Raw genomic sequence first — 18,507 nt, 5'->3', positions numbered from 1 at the left:
GCTGGCAGGTCTCCTGATCCCGATAATTATTCCATATCACATTGCGCTTTCCTCTCAAGAACACCAATGCTAACTTCAGAATGTTAAGTGAGTTTTTCAAGGAATACCCTTAAAGAGTTCATTTGAAGCTTGGCTAACATGGAATCGGAATCCATGTCATAAGCAGATAATGTAAATGAATTACTGTGGTGTGTGATGAACCCTTGGTGATGAAACCTTCAACAATGAGATCAGATGTGTCAGGCACAATCGTAGCATTTAATGTGCACTACACAGATAATGCATTTCGTTTTACAAAATTTTAACAAGCAAAGGCATGCTTTTAATGTGTCTGCATAGCTAGGAAAACACACTTGACAGCAAACTTTAGCATACTCAAAGAATTTATTTTTGGACTATCAAAACTCATCTTCTGTTTAATTCCAGCAAAACAGGCATGTGCATGTCAGCCTCATAAGCAAGGAAAATGGAACGAGTCCTTTTGTCAACTATACAGATCAAACCAAATTAAAATACAAATATCTGTAGCCAACTATTGAGGTGATTTCAGCGCCAAGACAGTAACTCCTTCCAAGGATTTTTACAAAGAGGCGTCAAATATGGTAGGTAGGATGGTCTAGGCAAGGAAAATACAGCACGGAAAGGCAGAAGGGTTTAAGTCTTTATGTGAGTCCACACCCAGGTGTAATAAGACTGGTTCGAGGGTGGAGGAGGCAATTGGGAGTCAACTGCAAACATCAGCTGGAAAAGTTGAGAGAGCAGGCTTGTTTGGCTGCTTACCATATAGGTAAGTAGCTCACAACGGACAACTGTGGAGGAGTGAGCCAATATGACAGAAACAAAGCATTAAGTTTTGTTTGCAGTCGCTTCCACCAGTACAAATAGATGCCACCGAGGGCAGAATTTTACGTCTACTACCCTTCAACACTCTCTAATCCCTGTCAACGGATTGCTTAAATACTTTTCATGAACAACTTAAAAAAAATAAAAGAGTCACAAGCCTTTGATCGCAGCTTTTGAAAGGAGGGAGAGGCTGAGCTTTCGAGGCCAGCCTGGTCTACAGAGCGAGTTTCAGGACAGTCAGGACTACACGGAGAAATCTTGCCTCGAAAACCAAAAAGTCAAGACATACTATTAAAAAGTCTTTTGGGGTAAAGGGAGTATCCAAGGAATACAACGCGCATTAATTACCGTTGAAAGATTAGCACAGAAGTCTTTTCCATCATCCGACTGTCTCTGAGCTGTAAACCTTAAGCCAACGAAACAAAACAAAACAACCCCCGCCCACGCGTTTTAAACGGATGAAATAATGCCTTTAAAAGTGCTTAGCGCAGTGTCTGGCCCATAGGAACCACTCAACAAATTACGGTTATTAGACTTCCGAGCTCTCAACCATTCGGGATTCGGGTTCTCATTTTCAGGGGATGGAACGGGCCACAGATGGTCCCCGGGGCTGCTGCCAGCTCCGACAGTCTCCGGTTTCAAGCAGGAACCTACTCAGTATTGCCAAACAAACCAAGGAAACCATCCATGCAGCCAGGCGAGGCCATCGGTCCGCGAGTCTCAGCACCCACCCCTTGCCACAGACGCCAAAGGCGGGGCTGAACCGGAGCCTGAGCTGGATCTGGATCCCGGTTCTCGATTTCACCCTGGCTCACAACTATCTTTGGGCAGGATAGGCGGACAGGGCAAAACTCCAGAGCTAACCCAGCCCGACCCACCTTCGCCGGCGCCCACCACACCCCTTCCGGCTGGGGCCCCGCCCCTAACAATGACCCCCGCCCCTCTTGGTCCCTCCCGTTTTCAGGCCCCGCCCCCAGCCCCGCCCCACCGCGAGCCGGGCGCTTAGTTCTTTCAGCCCACGGGCAGCCACGTCCTCCCCTGACGCTCTGAGGTCACCGACCGGGCTGGCCGGCAGGGGGCGGAGGGACGGAGGGAAGATGGCGGCCGAGGCCGGATATTGGCGCCGCCTCCCCCAGTCGCGGAGCCGGCGCAGATGAGGCGGCTCGGCTGGGGCCAGCGGCGCTTCGCAACCCGAGCCGGGGGGACCCTGGCGGTGGGGCCTGGCCCTGCTCTATGCCGGCGCCTCGGCTAGCGTGAGCGGTGGCGGTAACGCCTCTCTCCCCCGTGCTTCCCCTGCGGCTTGGGAGTCGGAGCGGGCGGCGCGGCCGGCATGGAGGACGTTAACTCCAATGTGAACGCGGACCAGGAGGTGCGGAAGCTGCAGGAGCTGGTGAAGAAGCTGGAGAAGCAGAACGAGCAGCTGAGGAGCCGCTCAGGAGCCGTGCAGAGTGCAGGCCTCCTCGGGCCGGGCAGCCCTGCTCGGGCCGGCGTGTCCACCCCCTCCTCGGGCGCGGCGTCCCCTCGGGGCTTCCCGCTGGGCCTGGGCGCCAAGGCGAGCGGCGGGGCGGGCTCGGGCCCGCGACGGACCAGCAGTGAGGATCTGCGGGACGCCACCTCCTTGCTGGCGGCTGGTGAGGGCGGCTTGCTGGACGAGGTAGAACCGCTGCGGCCCGACGAGCTGGAGCGCTTGTCAGGCTGGGAGGAGGAAGAAGAGAGCTGGTGAGCGCGGGGCGCCGGGCCGGGTGGGCCTGGGGGAGGGGTGTCCCTGGGGAAGCAGGGTGGGCTCGGCGGTGGTGGGGACGCAGGCTTTGCCTGATTCTGCTGCGGGCAGGTTGGCTGGAGTTTGGGGGTTCGAGGCGTGCCTTGGAAACAGGTCTGTAGCTAGTTCTCTTCTGGGTCGTGGAACCTCTGGGTGCTGGACCCAACTGGACCCAGATGGGGTCTGTGGCTTGGCACAGTCCCGGTGGGCCCGCACGCTCAGAGCACTCAGAGGTACCAAGCTGCTTCGTAGGAAGTGATCCTGCTTTGTGTGAAAGACTGGCTTTCGGATGGTGTTCTGAGCGTTTTGGATATAGGGAGAGGTCTGCTTCAAGAGGTAACGACCAGGTGCGGGGACATACAGAGTAGCAGTCAGGGCTTTGGACTTGAGTGAGATGGGTATGTTTGTGGGGAGGCCGGGTTAACGTCACTCCCCTTTGGGTAGTTGGGGTAAAGCTTTGCTTTGTGTGTGTGTGAAGAGGGCAGTGGAGGGATGGGGCTGCTTTGTGTGAAGTCGGCGGCGGTGGAACAGGAACCCTGAATTTTATTTTTGAGAACAAGAATTGGGTCTGACATAATTTCGGAGCCGTGAAGCAGTAGCCACCATAGCTGACTATCATTTCCATGCCATTCTGGAGGCAGAGAAAGAGTCCTATTTTAAAAATCCAGACCAAAGCCGTAATTGTCATGAGGCACCTCTTGATGAGCTTGTGACCCCACACCTTAAAGTCACACTTTCGTTAGGCCACGAGCAGCTTTCCCTCTAGTTTTATTTTTGATTTAAAAACACCTGCTGGAAATTATCCTCACAAATTCATCCGTTTTTGAAGTCCTAACTTTTAGCTAGAACGTTTATGCTGTTGACATTAAAACTTCTCTGAGGTCGAAATCTCTCATGGACTGGTATCCAGGCCTCCAGCATTGAAGAATTCTAAGCACTGCCTAGCTGGATGTAGGCCCTAGATTTGTCACTTAAAGGTTTATGACCTTGGAGAAGTTACTTGGAGCTTCACTTCTTTTCCTCAGGAAAATTCTCATTCTTGTGTAGAATTCTGAAGATTAAGTCAGATAATCCACGTGTACTTTTATTTTAGCACTGGGCTAAAATAAATTCTCCAGGACTGGGCACTATTAGCCTTAAGCCTGGCTATTTAAATCAACACTATTTTGTGAGTTTGCATGTGATCCCTGCTATGGGAGATTCTAAAGATTCTTAAGTGCTGATGCCTGTGTGCGAGGCCCTGGCAGTCATATTGAGAGCTAAGTCTTGGTCAGTTAAACAAGGTAGGATGTGTATAGTGAAGTGAGAGAGTTATAGAACAGCACTAGTGCCTTGGTCCAGATACTAGGCCAAACTTTTCGGAGACTGTATAAGTCAGAGAGGGAACTAGGAACATTCCAGCATTTTACGTGTCACAGCTACAAGAAGTATTTTTAACTCATACTTAGGACCATATGAGTGACAGGCCTTGCTTCTTGCCAAGAGATACCAAGTATTAGTAGAATGAGTGCAGTAGTTAGAACATGCTCATGTTAGTGACCCTGTCCTCTGAAGGGATCCTGTGCATGTGCACTTTGAAAGAATCCAGAGTCATCCAAGTATCATCACAGCCCTTCCAAGTGATGATGAGATCAGTGCTCATGGTAGTGAGGATTGGCTGCACCCACCAGCCGGTTTTAGATGGATTGGTAGAGCACAGTGACTCCACCAGGCAGGCACCAAGCAAGTCTTTAGCTGCTTTGGTTTCTGAGCATGGATTTGTCAAGGTAAAGCAAGTACTCTTAGGTGAGCATGCCAGGAGTTTGTTTTGACCACATGATTCCTACTTACTCTGTTTCACATGGTTCCATGTCTTTGGTGCTATAGATATCTTATGCTTTTTCCTGAAAATGCTTATGGGATTTAAAATCTGGCCCTGAGTTCGACTTTAACTGTGATAGGTCAGGGGAGAGTTAGATAAAGAAATGAGGGTTAAAATGCCGTGGGGTGTGTCTGAGTAGTAGGAGGGTGTGGCTGTAAGTGGCTGGAAGAGTTCATAGTAAAATTTGCTTTCTCAGCAAGTCAGAAACCTACCTTCCATAGCTCGATTCTATTGCATATCATTTTCATCTAGAGAAAGTTTTGCCCCTAGCATATGCCACAAAATGTAGAAGGAAGGAGTAGGCATTATATGGGAAAATAACTGGCTTCTGGTATAAATTTAAGTAAGGGAAACGGGGCTTATCAAAAGTGAAGGGTTTCTTTCATGCTGGGCTTTTTCGAGATGCAGATCTGTATTGGCCATAATAAATGCTCCAGGGATTGTGGTTGTTTCCTAAACTTAATTGAGTTCCCAAGGAGCTAGTTATCATCTCATAGAACGCACTTAGGCAGGAGTGGTGGACAGCTGGGAGGGCTCAGCTTCATGATACACAGTGCACAACCTAAGTGTGAGTAAAGTGGATATTTTACTGTGCGTGGTGCACTTTAATTCTTTCTATTGTGTTGTCTTTCATTATGGGAAAAAACTAGTTACTACTAGCCTCACTTACAGACCCACAGATGAGTTGCAACTTTCAGTCTGAAAAACGTTGCTCTCCAATAATTCAGAAAAGCCCAGGAAAGAGAATTAAGATGATTAGGTATCCGTGAATTAAGTGTTAACAGGGATGGGGTGGGAGGTGGAATTAAAACATTTTTGCATTTAATTAGATTTAGCTTTTATATATTTATGAGGTAGGTATCAATGTCGGTGTAAGGAAACTTTATCTTGGCATCAAATAACACAGTAAACGGTGACACTAAGCTTAGAATTCATCTCTTCATACATTAAAGTTTATGATACTCTCATTGCTTTGCATTTTCCAAATACAACCTCAGCTTTCCTACATGAACTGCCCCTTTTATGTTTGGTGGTACATGTGTGTCCCTGGTGCCCTTCTCACCATATGCTGAACATTTTCTTCAGAGTCAGTTTCAGTTTATTGAATAATTTCTTAGATGATATAATTCCCTATAATAATAATGGTCAGGTATTATCATTGAGGAAGGGTCTTACTGTGTCACTCTGGCTGTCCTAGAACTATGTAGGCCAGGCCAGCCTCAAACTTAGAGATCTGCCTGCCTCTGTCTGCCAGGTGTTGGGCTCAAAGGCGGGAACCAGAGCACACTTGGCTGACTTATTTTTTTATTTATTTACTCTGGTTGCTCATTATTAGACATGGTATCCAGAATTGTATTCCCGTTTTTAAGGTAACTAGAGTGTGTACACACATCTCTTGAACTAAGCTGTCTTCAAGACATACTAATGGTTGGGCAGTGGTGATGCATGCCTTTAATCCCAGTACTCAGGAGGTAGAAGCAGGTGGAGCTCTGTCAAGCACAGCCAGGGCTAGCCAAAGAAACCCTGTCTTGGAAAACCAAACAAAAACAAGAACAAAAAAGAAAGAAAAAAGTAATCAAATTTACTGATAATTAATTTAGAGAGCCCAGGCTGGATCTTACTGTATAGCACAGACTAGTTTGAACTCATGACAGTCCTCAGCCTCCCACCTATTGGGATTATAGATGTGCACCAAGCCCTGCTATTGTATTTTAAACTGTTAGTCATGAACAGTTTCAATTTCTTGTTACTAAGTTTAATAGGTGCTGGTAATATGACCTACTCTATCTACCCTGTGTTTTCTATTAAATGATATTTTTTTTAAAGTAGTATATATTTATTATATATAAGTACACCATAGCTGTCTTCAGACACACCAGAAGAGGGCATCAGATCTCATTACAGATGATCGTGAGCCACCATGTGGTTGCTGGGATTTGAACTCAGGAGCTCTGGAAGAGCAGTCAGTGCTCTTAACCGGTGAGCCACCTCTCCAGCCCCTATTAAATTATCTTAAACTATCTCTCCCTAATCTTGTTTTTTTTTTTTTCCTGAGAAATTTTTTGAGTTTAAAGACAAGGCATTTATATCTCATGTTTAGTCTTTTTTTTTTTTTTTTTTTCCTTTTTTCCAGGGCTGGGGATCGAACCCAGGACCTTGTGCTTCCTAGGCAAGTGCTCTACCACTGAGCCAAATCCCCAACCCCTCATGTTTAGTCTTGACTTAGGTATTTGCTACATATTTTCTAATCTTTTTTATATCTTTATATTTACAACATTTATTGTAGGTCTTTGTTCAGATTGTGTGTATGTACACACATTGGTGTTTTGCCTGCATGTTTGTATGTTTGTAACTAGGCATGGTTAAGGAATGGAGTTGTAGACAGTTGTGCTGTATAAGTATTAGGAATTGAACTCAGGTCCTCTGGAAGAACAGCCAGTGCTCTTAACCACTGAGCCATCTCTCCAGCTGCATTTGTTCAGATTGTTGTCAAAAAAATTTAAGTGACAGATAAATCATTCTGAAGTGTGCATGCAGCTGGCCTTGACTCCCTCCCGGAAGACCAGTCCATTAGTGCCCATGTGGTTACTCACAGGCTGCTAATTCTTTCTATTGTCAGGACAAAGGACATTGGTTTTCTGTGAATATGCTGAAAGATTTTGGCAAGTGCTATACTGTAATTAAGCTGTAATGAGCCTGCATGGTTCTTACCTGCAGTGAAATCACTCCCTTAAAGTGGGAATTGGGATGAATTTGGTTTGATAGAGTTATGAGTCATGAAATCAATCCTTTATTTCATAAACATTGTTTAATCTTATTTTCAGTTTGCTCTGGAATTAGGAATTTGCCACCTTTGGTCATGACCTTTTCCTTCATATTTCTGATCCATAGTGATTTTTTTTTCCTTTGGTTCTTTTTTCCGGAGCTGGGGACCGAACCCAGGGCCTTGCGCTTCCTAGGCAAGCGCTCTACCACTGAGCTAAATCCCCAGTCCCCATAGTGATTTTATGATAAGGTTTTTGTTACTTTTTTTCATAGTGTAGAGGAGTAGGGATAAGCATATTTTAACTAAATTGGCTTAATAGTCTTTGAGCTTGTAGTCTCTTTGATTCTCTTTGAAGAATGCTCTTCCTTTCCCATCCAAACAGAGGACAGAAATACTTTTGTCTTAGATATTCAGTGTCCAGGTTTATTTTGTTTGTGATTGGGACTGATGTTTCTTTTACCGATGTTACTGTAATTTTATTCCTCAAGTTGTTCATTGTTGAGCTCTAATTTTATAGTATTTGATACACCATTTAACTAACACACATTTTTATACTGCAGATTTTATTTTTAAATTTATTTATTTACTCATTGTGGGGGGTGTTCATGTCACAGGTGGGCACACAGAGTTCCGAGTACAGCTTCCTTAAGTTGGTTCCACTTAAGCCTTATGGGTCCCCGGGATTGAACTTAGGAAGGCTTGGTGACAGGCAGGCTCGTTTACCCACTGAGCCATCTCTCCAGCCCTATAGGCATATTTTAAAGCCCAGAAGATAGTGACTTCTAGTACAGACAAGGCCGTGCAGCTATCACCTCTGTTAATAGGTGGACACTCAACACCGATGGACACTGACTGACTAGCAGTCACTCCCTATGTTCCTCTCCCCTTGTCCAATTGTCTGCTTTGCCTATCAGATTACCTATGCTGCACCCTTCATGTAGATGACTCATATAGCAAATGGCCCTTGTGCTATTTTTTATCTAGCATAATTCTTGCAAGGTTAGCTCGTGTCACAATACTATAATACTGCCTTTACCCTTTCCTCCTTTTATGGCCTGAACAATATTCTGTTGTATGACTTTACGGGTCTCATGTATCCATTCCTTTGTAGGTGGGCATTTGGATTGTTTCCACCAATTGGCCATTATAAATAATGCTGCTATGACATTTATTTACACATTTTTGAATGAACATATGTTCTCTTTTTCTCCCCCCCTTGGGTGTGTGCTTATGAGTAAAATTACTCCAAATGGCATCACCATGCTTAATTTTTTGAGAAACTGCCAGACTGTTTTTCACAGTAGCTGTACCATTTCTCATCATCACAAGCAGTATGTGAGGGCTCTGATTCCTCTGCATCTTTGTCAGCACGTGTTAGGTCCACCTTTAATTGTAAACCTTCTATTAAGATCATTTTGGTTCTGACTTGCGTTGCTGGTTAATGATGTTGAGCATCTTTTTCCTGTACTTCTTGGCCATTTGTGTTAATTCTTTTTGAAAACTGTCAAACCCTTCATACATTTTTTTCCTGTACTAGGTTAGACCTGGTGTCTTCGGTATATTAGGTGAGTACTCTACCACTGAGCTGTATTGGCTCCTCTTGTCCTTTTACTGGTTGGGTTATTTGTCCTTAAACTGTAAGTTGAGAGAACTTTTCATAGATTCTGGGTGTGCATGGCTTATACATGTTCTCTCCCATACCATCTGTTCTCATTTTCCTGGAAGAAGTTTTCACCGCCCACCACCTGAGGACTCGGATTATGGGCATCACTGTAAGCTTAATTTTAATACTTAAAATGATGATTTTTACTTTTATGGTTTTGATTTATTTTTGAGACAAGGTCTCTACATAGCCCTGGCTATCCTGGAACTTGCTCTGTGTACCATGCTAGCCTCGAACTCACAAAAATCTGCCTGCCTCTGCCTCCTGAATGCTGGGATTAAAGGCATATGTCACATACCTGGCTGATTTAATTTTTAAATTTCTTTCTTGCCTTCCTCTCTCCCTCCTTTCCTTCAGTGAACCTACTATGTGACCTGAAACTCTCTGATATAGAACAGGCTGGCTTCTCTTATATAGAACAGATGTGGTCCTGCTTCTTCCTCTAGAATACTAAGATTAAAAGTGTGCACTACCACAGGCATCAACTTCTTTTTTAAATTAAAATATTATTATATTATTTCCCTCCCCTTCCTCCGTCTCCCACATGCTCACCCAAACCTTGCTTCCTCTTAAGTTTATGATCTTTTTATTTAATGTATTGTTACTCTTACATGAATAAATATACAAATATAGTCTGCTGAGTCCATTTAGTGTTGCTTGTATGTATATCACTTGATATTGAATAACCAGTTAGGGAACTTGTCTCTAGGCAAAAGCAGTTCTCCTTCTCTCAGCATTTATTAATTGCCTGTAGCTCTTTATCTAGGGGTGTAGCCCAATGACATTTCCCACCCATGTATGTCAGCTGGTGCTGTCATTGTTTAGGTATTGACCAGGTATTGTTGAGATTTCATGGGTGTAATAACTAGATAGCACAATCTCAAAGATGTCCTAATCTTTTGGCTCTTTCAACCCTGCCCTTGTGTTTTTTGAGCCATAGACGGAGGTGTTGTATTGATGTATCAACTGGGATCGAGCATTTTGTCCAGTATATTACTTCCTGTAATATCCCCCATCTGCCACATACAGAAACTGCTTTAACAAGAGGTGAGAAGAACACAGTTGGGAATTTGCTGGTTTAGAACTGGCAATAGTACATTTTCCTGTAAGACCCAAGACCTCAATAGTCTGGGTAGTTGACTCGGTGTTCAGTACCAGGCTTGACTTCTCTCCTGTTGGTTGGCCCTTCATTCAGGCAGCAAGGCAGCTGTTGGTCACTGCAACAGTGTAAGTGTAACAACAGTGTAAGTGGCACTGCTGCGTTTTGGGGATTTCCTGGTGATCGTTATTGTGGTGCATGGGTCTCCCTGCTGCTAAGACTACTGATTGCTTGCCTCCCTTAGCAGCACACTAACTAGCACCTCCTACCTCTGTAAAGGATCGCTCTCAGGGAGGAGACTTGGATCAGATCCAGCTTAATTCCTGAGAGTCCTGCATCCAAAGGGCATCATGTCTTTAGCAATAGGGACATACCATCAACTTCTAGGAGACAGCCAAGGGTAACAGCAATAGTTTGTATTATTTTGAGAGTCTTTTAGACTATCCCAACAACAACTCGAGAGAGAGAGAGAGAGAGAGAGAGAGAGAGAGAGAGAGAGAGAGAGAGAGCGAGCGAGCCATATACTGGATTGTTGTTGTTGTTAGTTTGGGGCTGGGGAGGATTATCCAAGTGGTAACTTCATCTAACGCCCCCCCCCGCTATTTTTTAGTGTTAGATGAATATAAAATATGAATCTCTGTCATGTTTTCAAACATCTTCCCTTTTCTTTCCCTTCTGTATTGTCCTGCCATCTCCCTCCCCAACTACTGTCTCCCCACTTTCCCATCTCCTCCTTCATATCACTTGTGTCCTGCTGTTCCCTACCATCTGTGACCCCTTTTACTTTTCTGGGTTCTGGGATTACTCCGGGATAGGTATCTGAAGATTTGGAGCAGGAACCTCTGATGAAGGAGATCATGGTGACATGTGTCTTTCTGGTCTGTGCTACCTCAGTCAGTGTACTGTCTGTAGTCCATCCATTTACCTGCACATTAGTTTTTCTTTACAGCTGAAGAGTATTCTTAGTGCACATGTACCACATTTGCATCATCCATGCTCAGGTGAAGGTCATCTAGGTTGTTTCTATTTCCTAGCTAATGTGAGTAGAGTGGCAATGAGCACAGCTGAGAACGTATCTGTGGAGAGGATGCTGAGTCCTTTGGGCATGTGTCAAAGAATGGGATAGCTGGATCATGTATATGGTAGATTAATTATTTAGTTTTTTAGGAAGTCTTTTAATTTTAAGTCTTTGTATTCTTCAAGATTTATTTGAAGTAAAAGAACATAAATGTAACTTTGTTAATCGTCCCTTTTTGCTGGTGTGTGTTTTGTTCATTCATATTTGTGTGATGCCTGTGTGGGTGCATATGGAGGCCAGAGGAAATTCCTTGGGTGCTGTTTCCCATTTTTCTCACTGACCTTGAACTCACCAAGTAGGCTAGGCTGCCTGGCCAAGGAGCCCAACCATCTCCCTGTCTCTGTCTTCCCAGTACTGGAATTAAAAGCACACACTATCATACGTGACTCTTCACCCCCAAACATGGTTTCTTGGGATCAAACTCAAAATCTTGTGCTTGTTGGAAACACTTTACCTTTTTCCATTTAAGCCATTCCCCTGCCTGTTTTATTTATACAGGGTCTCCCTCTGCTTGCTTATAGTAGTTGCCCAGGCTGATTACAGGCATGAGCCACTACTTCTAGCTGTTAAACACAAATATACAGTTCAGTGACATTGTATATTCATATTTATGTGCAGCCGTCAGCAGTGGTCATCTGCAGGCCATTTCTGTATTCCTCAATGGAAACTTTCTAGTTACTAAACAATAATTGCTTCCCTGTCTGACGGTAACCATTCTGCTTTCAGTGTCTGTGCTACTCTAGGCTCCTTAAACAAATGGGATTATATCTGTTGTTTGCCACTTAATTATTTTACTTAGCGTAAGTTACTCAGGATTCATTTATGTCATAGCATTTCACAGGATTTCCTTCTTTGTTAAGGCTAGGTGATATCTCATTATTGTATTGTATATGTCACTCTTCTTTCATTGATGGAAGATATTGCTTTCACATCATGACAATGATAGATAGATAATGCTCTGACCGATGGTACAGCTGAATTCTGCACTTCTGAATACTCCTCTCTTTGGTGTGTGCTGTGCTTATGTATGTAGGCACGTGTTCAAGTCTATAGGCAAGGATGCATGGAATTGTGTGTGCGCGTGCGCGAGTGCGCGTGTGCATGCTCCCAAGTTCAATGTGTCAGAAATCTACCTTGATAGCTCTTCTACTTTCTTTGTTGAATTAGTCTGTCAGTCAAACCCAGAGGTCACCCATCAAATGGCTAGTTCTGCCAGTCAGCTTGTTGAGTTGGGATGAAGGGGGTTGAGGAGGGTTAGTCTTGCCAATCAGCTAGGGTGGAGTGAATTGGTCAGGTTGTGGAGGTCTCCTTCAGAGACTGACATTACAGGTGAGCTACAGTGCCTGCCCAGCATTTCCATGGGTTCTGGGAATGGAAGAGTTCTGTTGTGTGTATGACAAGCAAATTAACTTCTGAGGAGGCCCTCCTAAGTCTGATATTGAGCTTGTTCTGGAACTGTCTTTCTGTTGCCCACACTGGTTGTGCTTCTGTGCTTTGATCATTTATATGTTCTTAGGTTGTGGCAGTGAGAGCAAACCCCAGTTCTTATTTCCCCTCAGCCACTGGTTCTGATGTAAACTGTTGAGGTAAACAAAGGATCTCTTAGATCTTCTTTTTTTTTCCGTACAGGTGAAGTTTTTAGTGGGTGTCTCAGCACTTAGTGGCTTGTGTCACAGACTGTCATAGCTATGTCCCTTGTACTAAGGTTGAAACGTCTTTACATGGGCAGCTTTATTCATACCTGTCTTTGGCCTGTTGGCTTGGAATTAACACCCACAGTGCCATTCTTATTTTATATTTATAATTTAATACTGTTGGGAAACTGAAGTGCACACATGTATGTGTCTGAAATCTCTGCAGCTGTTAGAGTAAACCGAGTATTCATCATTGTGGGGAGGGCTAAGAGCTGCCATCTCCTGGTCTCAGCCAGTGTGCTTGTTACTATGAATTGTGCTGATAGAAAAAAGAATTGTGCTGGGCAAATAGGGAGACTGTATTTGAAGACGTATCTAAATGAGTTTGTGTTGCATCTCTGCTTACTGTGCTGTCCTAAAATAGATGAGAGGTCAGTGTAACATATGCTCCTGCAGGGGCTTCACTGCTGAGTCAGGCTTAACTGACTGGTTGTTAGCACCCCAAAGACAGGGTTTGGCTTTCTTTCTCCTTACCTTTAAGATAACCCTTAGTGCTGACATGAACCTCCTGAATCCACTATGCAGAATGCAGATTGGAGATAAGAGTTTCTAAGAACAATGTGAATCTTCATGCTTTTTGCAGAGATGCCAGGAACTTCTGTATATCTCGAAATTGTAGAAAATTGAAATCAGAAGTAGACTAAATGTGTTCTGTGAGCTTCTTCTCATACTCGGTAATAAGCCCAAGACAGCTTCTCTAGTGCTGTAAATATAGAGATGACTCACTATACCAGGTTACTCCACCTTACCTTTGTAACTGTTCCGCCCAGGTGAAACTCTGAACCAGTTAATATAATTCTCTTCTCATACCTAACTCCAACAACTACCATTCTGCTTTCTGACTATAAATTTGATTAAGCCAGCTAGCTTATTATTACGTTTTGAATCTGTAGTGCCCTCCAGTCTCACAGATTTTATACTTGTTCACCAGCTGGAGTCTATTTTGGGGGTCTGGAGAGGCTTATGAGGGAAGGCCTAACAGTTAGAGGAGGATTCCTAAGGGTGGCAATAGTTGGCTATACTCTTCATGGTTCTGCTCAGTAGCCTGCCACCATGTGTCCAGATGCTCCTGTGTGCTCTGCTGCTGTGGTCTGTCCTGCTATCATGCTTTTCATATTGTGATGTACGATGCACTGAGACCTTCTGAGGCTGAACCAGGACAACTCTCTTCTGTAGACTGACTGAGAGAAGGAAATGTAGATGGAATCAAGCCACGTTTGCCCTTTTGTTTTGGCTTGTTTTATTTAATCCATTTTATGACCTGTGTATGTCATTCCTCTTATAGTAAGGAAGCTAGACCCAGAGTCTCCTAGCTGAGAAATAGGGGGGAATTGGGACTTAGAGCAGGCTGAAAGCCATCTCTGGAAAAAGTAGTTGGCTTTGCTTTGTTTAGTGATAGATGCAGTTTGAGGAAGAAGGGCTGATGATCACATTTGATTTGGATGCCATATCTTAAAAATGGCATAAAGTCGCACAATTTTTGATATAATGTTAAGGATTGCTTTGTTTTGTTTTGATTTTCCAGACAGAGTTTCTCTGTATAGCCTTCGCTGTCCTAGAACTTGCTCTGTAAACCAGGCTGGCTTCAAACTCCGAGATCTACTTGCTCTGCCTTCCAGCTGAAGAAGAATTTTTTAGTGGATTTGCTCTTGGGCCTGCAGACTGGGCCTGTGGTGAGAGCGCTGAAGGATTTGTGAAACGTTTAGTGAAGTAGTTACTTGTAAGTGCTCGTAATTCTGTTTTTCTGGTAACAGGACAAACCAACACTGCAGTCTACACAACAGATAGGGAAGTCTGTCTGTAGCAATGGAAGCTTCTGTTAGTTTTAGGTCTTATCTTGAATATTCCTAGTACGAGCCACTTCCTTCCTACTGAGGGCAGGTAAGAAATGTAAAAATTCATAAAAGCCTTCATCGTGCATAGTAGATCAGGGTGTTATAAGAAACAGGAGTTCTGAGTGGCTGACACCTTTCACCTGAGCTCATTTACTTTTGCCAGAGCAGCTCCTGAGCAGTCAGGCCTCAGCTTCTGATGTTCGTTTTGCATAACAGTTCCTTTTACTCCTCTTGCCAAAATCTAAGCCTCAGCTCACACTTTCTCTGTTAAGAAATTCTCCTTACCTCCTTACCATTCTTTTTGTTACCTCATTGCTGTATGAATGTCGGTTTGGAAGTATGTTTGGCACAGCAGCGTCTTGCTTGTGTCTCTAGGTCACGAGCACTATCATACTCACCTTTCTATTTCTAGATCAGGCACAGCTTCTTGTATGTAATAAATTCAGTTGCATTAAGCTAGTTTGAGTTAGTCTGAGTAATAGTTATATTGGGCTAAAATAAGGTAAAGCTGTAGAATGATGAGGCTGACTTCTTACATGACCATTATAATAGCAACAGTGAGGGATTCCACGTGGTGTCTAGGTGAGAGCACTAGGAACTTTGCTCTCGTACCTAAGGACCTCATGAGCCCTTCTGAATCATGGGTGATACTAATGCGCATGGTTGTCATTGCTCTGCATGTGAATCCCATGTGTGTAGTGCCAGGGGGCCTGGCTATCCTCGGCTATCCTCAAAAGGGTCCACCTTCACCATGTACACCCTCATTAAGACCCTGCCTCCTTGCCACCTTAATAGGAACATCTGTAACTCTACCCGCAAATAATGTGACTTTTTCATGTGGTTTTTAAAAAGAGAGAGTTTGGTGATCAAGTAGCAAAATTAACTAGTAAATAGTATTATAAACTGTGTTATTTATGAGGTACCAACTAGGAAAGGCTCAAAAAATGTTGGGCTGGAGGCTAGAAGACCATATTAGGGCTGGAGACGTGGCTCAGTAGTAAGAGTGTGTGCTGCTCTTGCAGAGGACTCCACTTTGGCTGGCAACTGCATCTATTCCTGCTCCAAGCAATCGGAATACTGTCTTCTGGCCTCAGCTTATGCACTTAGACAGGCATACCTACATGCACATAAATAAAAATCTATCTTTCTTAAAGACTGGGTGAGGTGGTATATTTTTAATTTAGCACTCAAGATACAGGCAGATCTTTGTACATAGTGAGTTCTAGACCAGTCATGGTTACATAGTGAACTTCTATCTCAGTAAGTAAAAACCAGTGGAGGGATTAAAATAATAGTCTCCATGAAGTCTGAGGAATAATACACAGTAGCACAGTATTATATGATATGACTTGTGAAGATGAAGGAGTGTTCACTTAAATTTAGATTTGCATGATGAGGATGAGTAAACCTAAGTCTGGTTTACTAGAAGGAAAGCTCGCTTACCCTGCCTTCTGCCTACTATTCAAGAGTCGTTTCTGCTCCTCTCCGGATGAGAGTTTACAGAGCATCCACTCATGGTGACTGGAGAAGTCTCTTCGCTGGAAACTAAGAATGGATCAGGATGAGGAATGGGGTTTAATAGGAGCCGTCACAGTAATGAAGAGGTCCTTGCTGTGGATTTGGTCTCAATTATTGTTATATTTCAACCATCATGAAATTAGATGGCAGATTGTTGAGTGTTTTTTAAAAGATGGTATTTCTTTATTAGTACTTCAGCAGTAGCTTTAAAAAGAGCCCCTTTTTAGTAATCTTAGAACGTGAATGTGGGTATCCTTGAATTGTGGCTGTCATTTTCCTTCCAATAGGAGGATAGTGGATCTGTTTTGTTTGTCATTAAGAAATTTGTTTGTCCTTGGGTATCCTTGTCTAAGACTGATTTGAAGAGAATTAAAAACAAAATCCATGGACTGGAGAGAGAGTTCAGCTAAAAGCACTTGTTCTTACAGAGGACCTACCTGATTCCCCAAACCCACATGGTGCCTTACAAACACCTGTAATGCCAGTTCTAGGCGATCCAATGCCCTCTTCTGACTCTGTGGCACTAAACACACACATGGTGCACAGAACATGTAGGCAAAATGCTCATATGTAAAACGTCAATTAAGACAATAAAATAAGTAGGGTTTATGTCATTAATCCAGCACTTGGTAGGCACTGGCAGGGGATCTCTGAGTTCAAGGCCAGCCTGGTTTACAGAGTGAGTTCCAGAACAGCCAGGACTGCACAAAGAAATTCTGTCAGATGGAAAGGTATATCTTTCTGTAAGCATCAGAAAGTACAGGGAAAAGCATGAGTATTTGAACAAGATAGAGGAACAGCCTATAAACACACTTAATTGGAGTGAAGTTTCAGAACTAATGAGAAAGAAACACAGTTGAAAATACAGTAAATGTATATCAAACGAAGGTAAATAACTTTTAAAATAAAGCTAAATTACTGGGTTGGAAAACATTATGGGTAGCCTGTGAAACCTAGGGGGCTTTAGGATTTTGGAAATGTTAACAAGTTCTTGGGTGATAAATCATTGAAAGTCGTAATAGTGGTACATAGTAGGAGTCAAAGGACATATGTCGTTTGTTAAAGGTTACAATGTTTCGTCCAGAAACTAACTACCATGACTTCTACAGGTTAGAGCCCATTTTAGCTACAGAATCCAAGGTTCTCTGGAAGAATCAGTGTATATTACTATAGTTATAAATTTAACCAGTCGATTATGGTCTTCTTGCCATCATCTAACAATCTGAGTGTACATACAAGAGTCAGATAATCCAAAATGTTAAATAATGTGGGGGTTAATTTCAGCAAGGAAAAAGTTGTTATTTTTATATCTGTAGACTTCTATATTCAAAAAGGTTTTGCATTTTAAAAAAGAGTTATATTCAGTGCAAGGGACATTGCTCAGTCAGTAGAATATATGTGAAATCATGAGGACCTGAATTTTGATCCTCAGGCTGTGGTTGTATGCGTTTGCTATATCTGCACTGGAGAAACAGGGGGATTGTTAGGGCTTCATGACAAGCCAGCTTAGCCTACACAGTGAGTTCCAACCCAGGAGAAGCTGCTGCTGCTGCTGCTGCTGCTTCTGCTTCTTCTTCTTCTTCTTCTTCTTCTTCTTCTTCTTCTTCTTCTTCTTCTTCTTCTTCTTCTTCTTCTTCTTCTTCTTCTTCTTCTTCTTCTTCTTCTCCTTCTTCTTCTCCTTCTCCTTCTCCTTCTCCTTCTCCTTCTCCTTCTCCTTCTCCTCCTCCTCCTCCTCCTCCTCCTCCTCCTCCTCCTCCCTCCTCCTCCCCCCCCCCCCTCCTCCTCCTCCTCCTTCTTCGTTTCTTCGTGAATGACATTTAAAGGTAACCTCTGGTCCCCATATAAGGCGGGGGGAGAGGAAGAATGGGGGAGGAGGGGGGGAGTGAGTGTGTGTGTGTGTGTGTGTGTGTGTGTGTGTGTGTGTGTAGCTAGGTAGGTAGATCATCAGTCACTTCTTAGGGGCACCAATTTTGGAAGAAACTATTTATCCTAAAGGCAGAAGGAAACTGGCACAGAAGTTTTAGCAGAGGAATGAACTATTATTTAGTCAGGTTTTTTTTTTTTAAAGCTTGTTGGCAAAGGGAGCCATCAACATTTTTCTTGTTGGTTGGTGTATCTGTCCATTTAACACAAGAAAAAAACTGAAAAGCTAGGTGAAACCTTGTGAAATCAGAGTGAATTAGGTAAACACACTGCAGAAAATGGAAGAGAACTAATATCGGTGTCTAGAAATGTTGATGAGACCATTGGAGTACATATTCCACTTCAAAGCAGGATTGCCAGGGCAGTGATTGGAAACGGAACAAGTCTATAAGGCTCATTCTGTAACCAGACAAGGCCTCGATCACCAGAGACTGGGAAGACTTTATCCAGTAACTGATGGGAACAGA

The 18,507-nt window shown here is 43.5% G+C and overlaps 1 protein-coding gene across 5 annotated transcripts in view; it reads left to right on the top strand.

Annotated features, from left to right (window-relative positions):
* The window catches only part of Slain2 (SLAIN motif family, member 2), a 77,685-nt gene that overhangs the window by 7,118 nt on the left and 52,060 nt on the right, over positions 1-18,507 (top strand). The window contains exon 1 of one of the 5 annotated variants that reach the window (XM_006250899.5): positions 243-2,562. The exons of 2 other annotated variants lie outside the window; for them this stretch is intronic. In XM_006250899.5, coding sequence (XP_006250961.1) covers positions 2,174-2,562 — 389 coding nt within the window. In that variant the 5' untranslated portion in view covers positions 243-2,173. Of the gene's footprint in view, positions 1-242; positions 2,563-18,507 lie in introns of those variants that run through there. 2 more of the 5 variants (XM_006250898.5, NM_001107214.1) reach the window with 2 other exon arrangements.

Source organism: Rattus norvegicus, chromosome 14 (genome assembly GCF_036323735.1).
Source record: "Rattus norvegicus strain BN/NHsdMcwi chromosome 14, GRCr8, whole genome shotgun sequence".
Taxonomy (NCBI): Eukaryota; Metazoa; Chordata; class Mammalia; order Rodentia; family Muridae; genus Rattus; species Rattus norvegicus.
The sequence above is the reverse complement of the archived record's forward strand: the minus strand, read 5'-3'. Positions and strand labels throughout refer to the sequence as shown.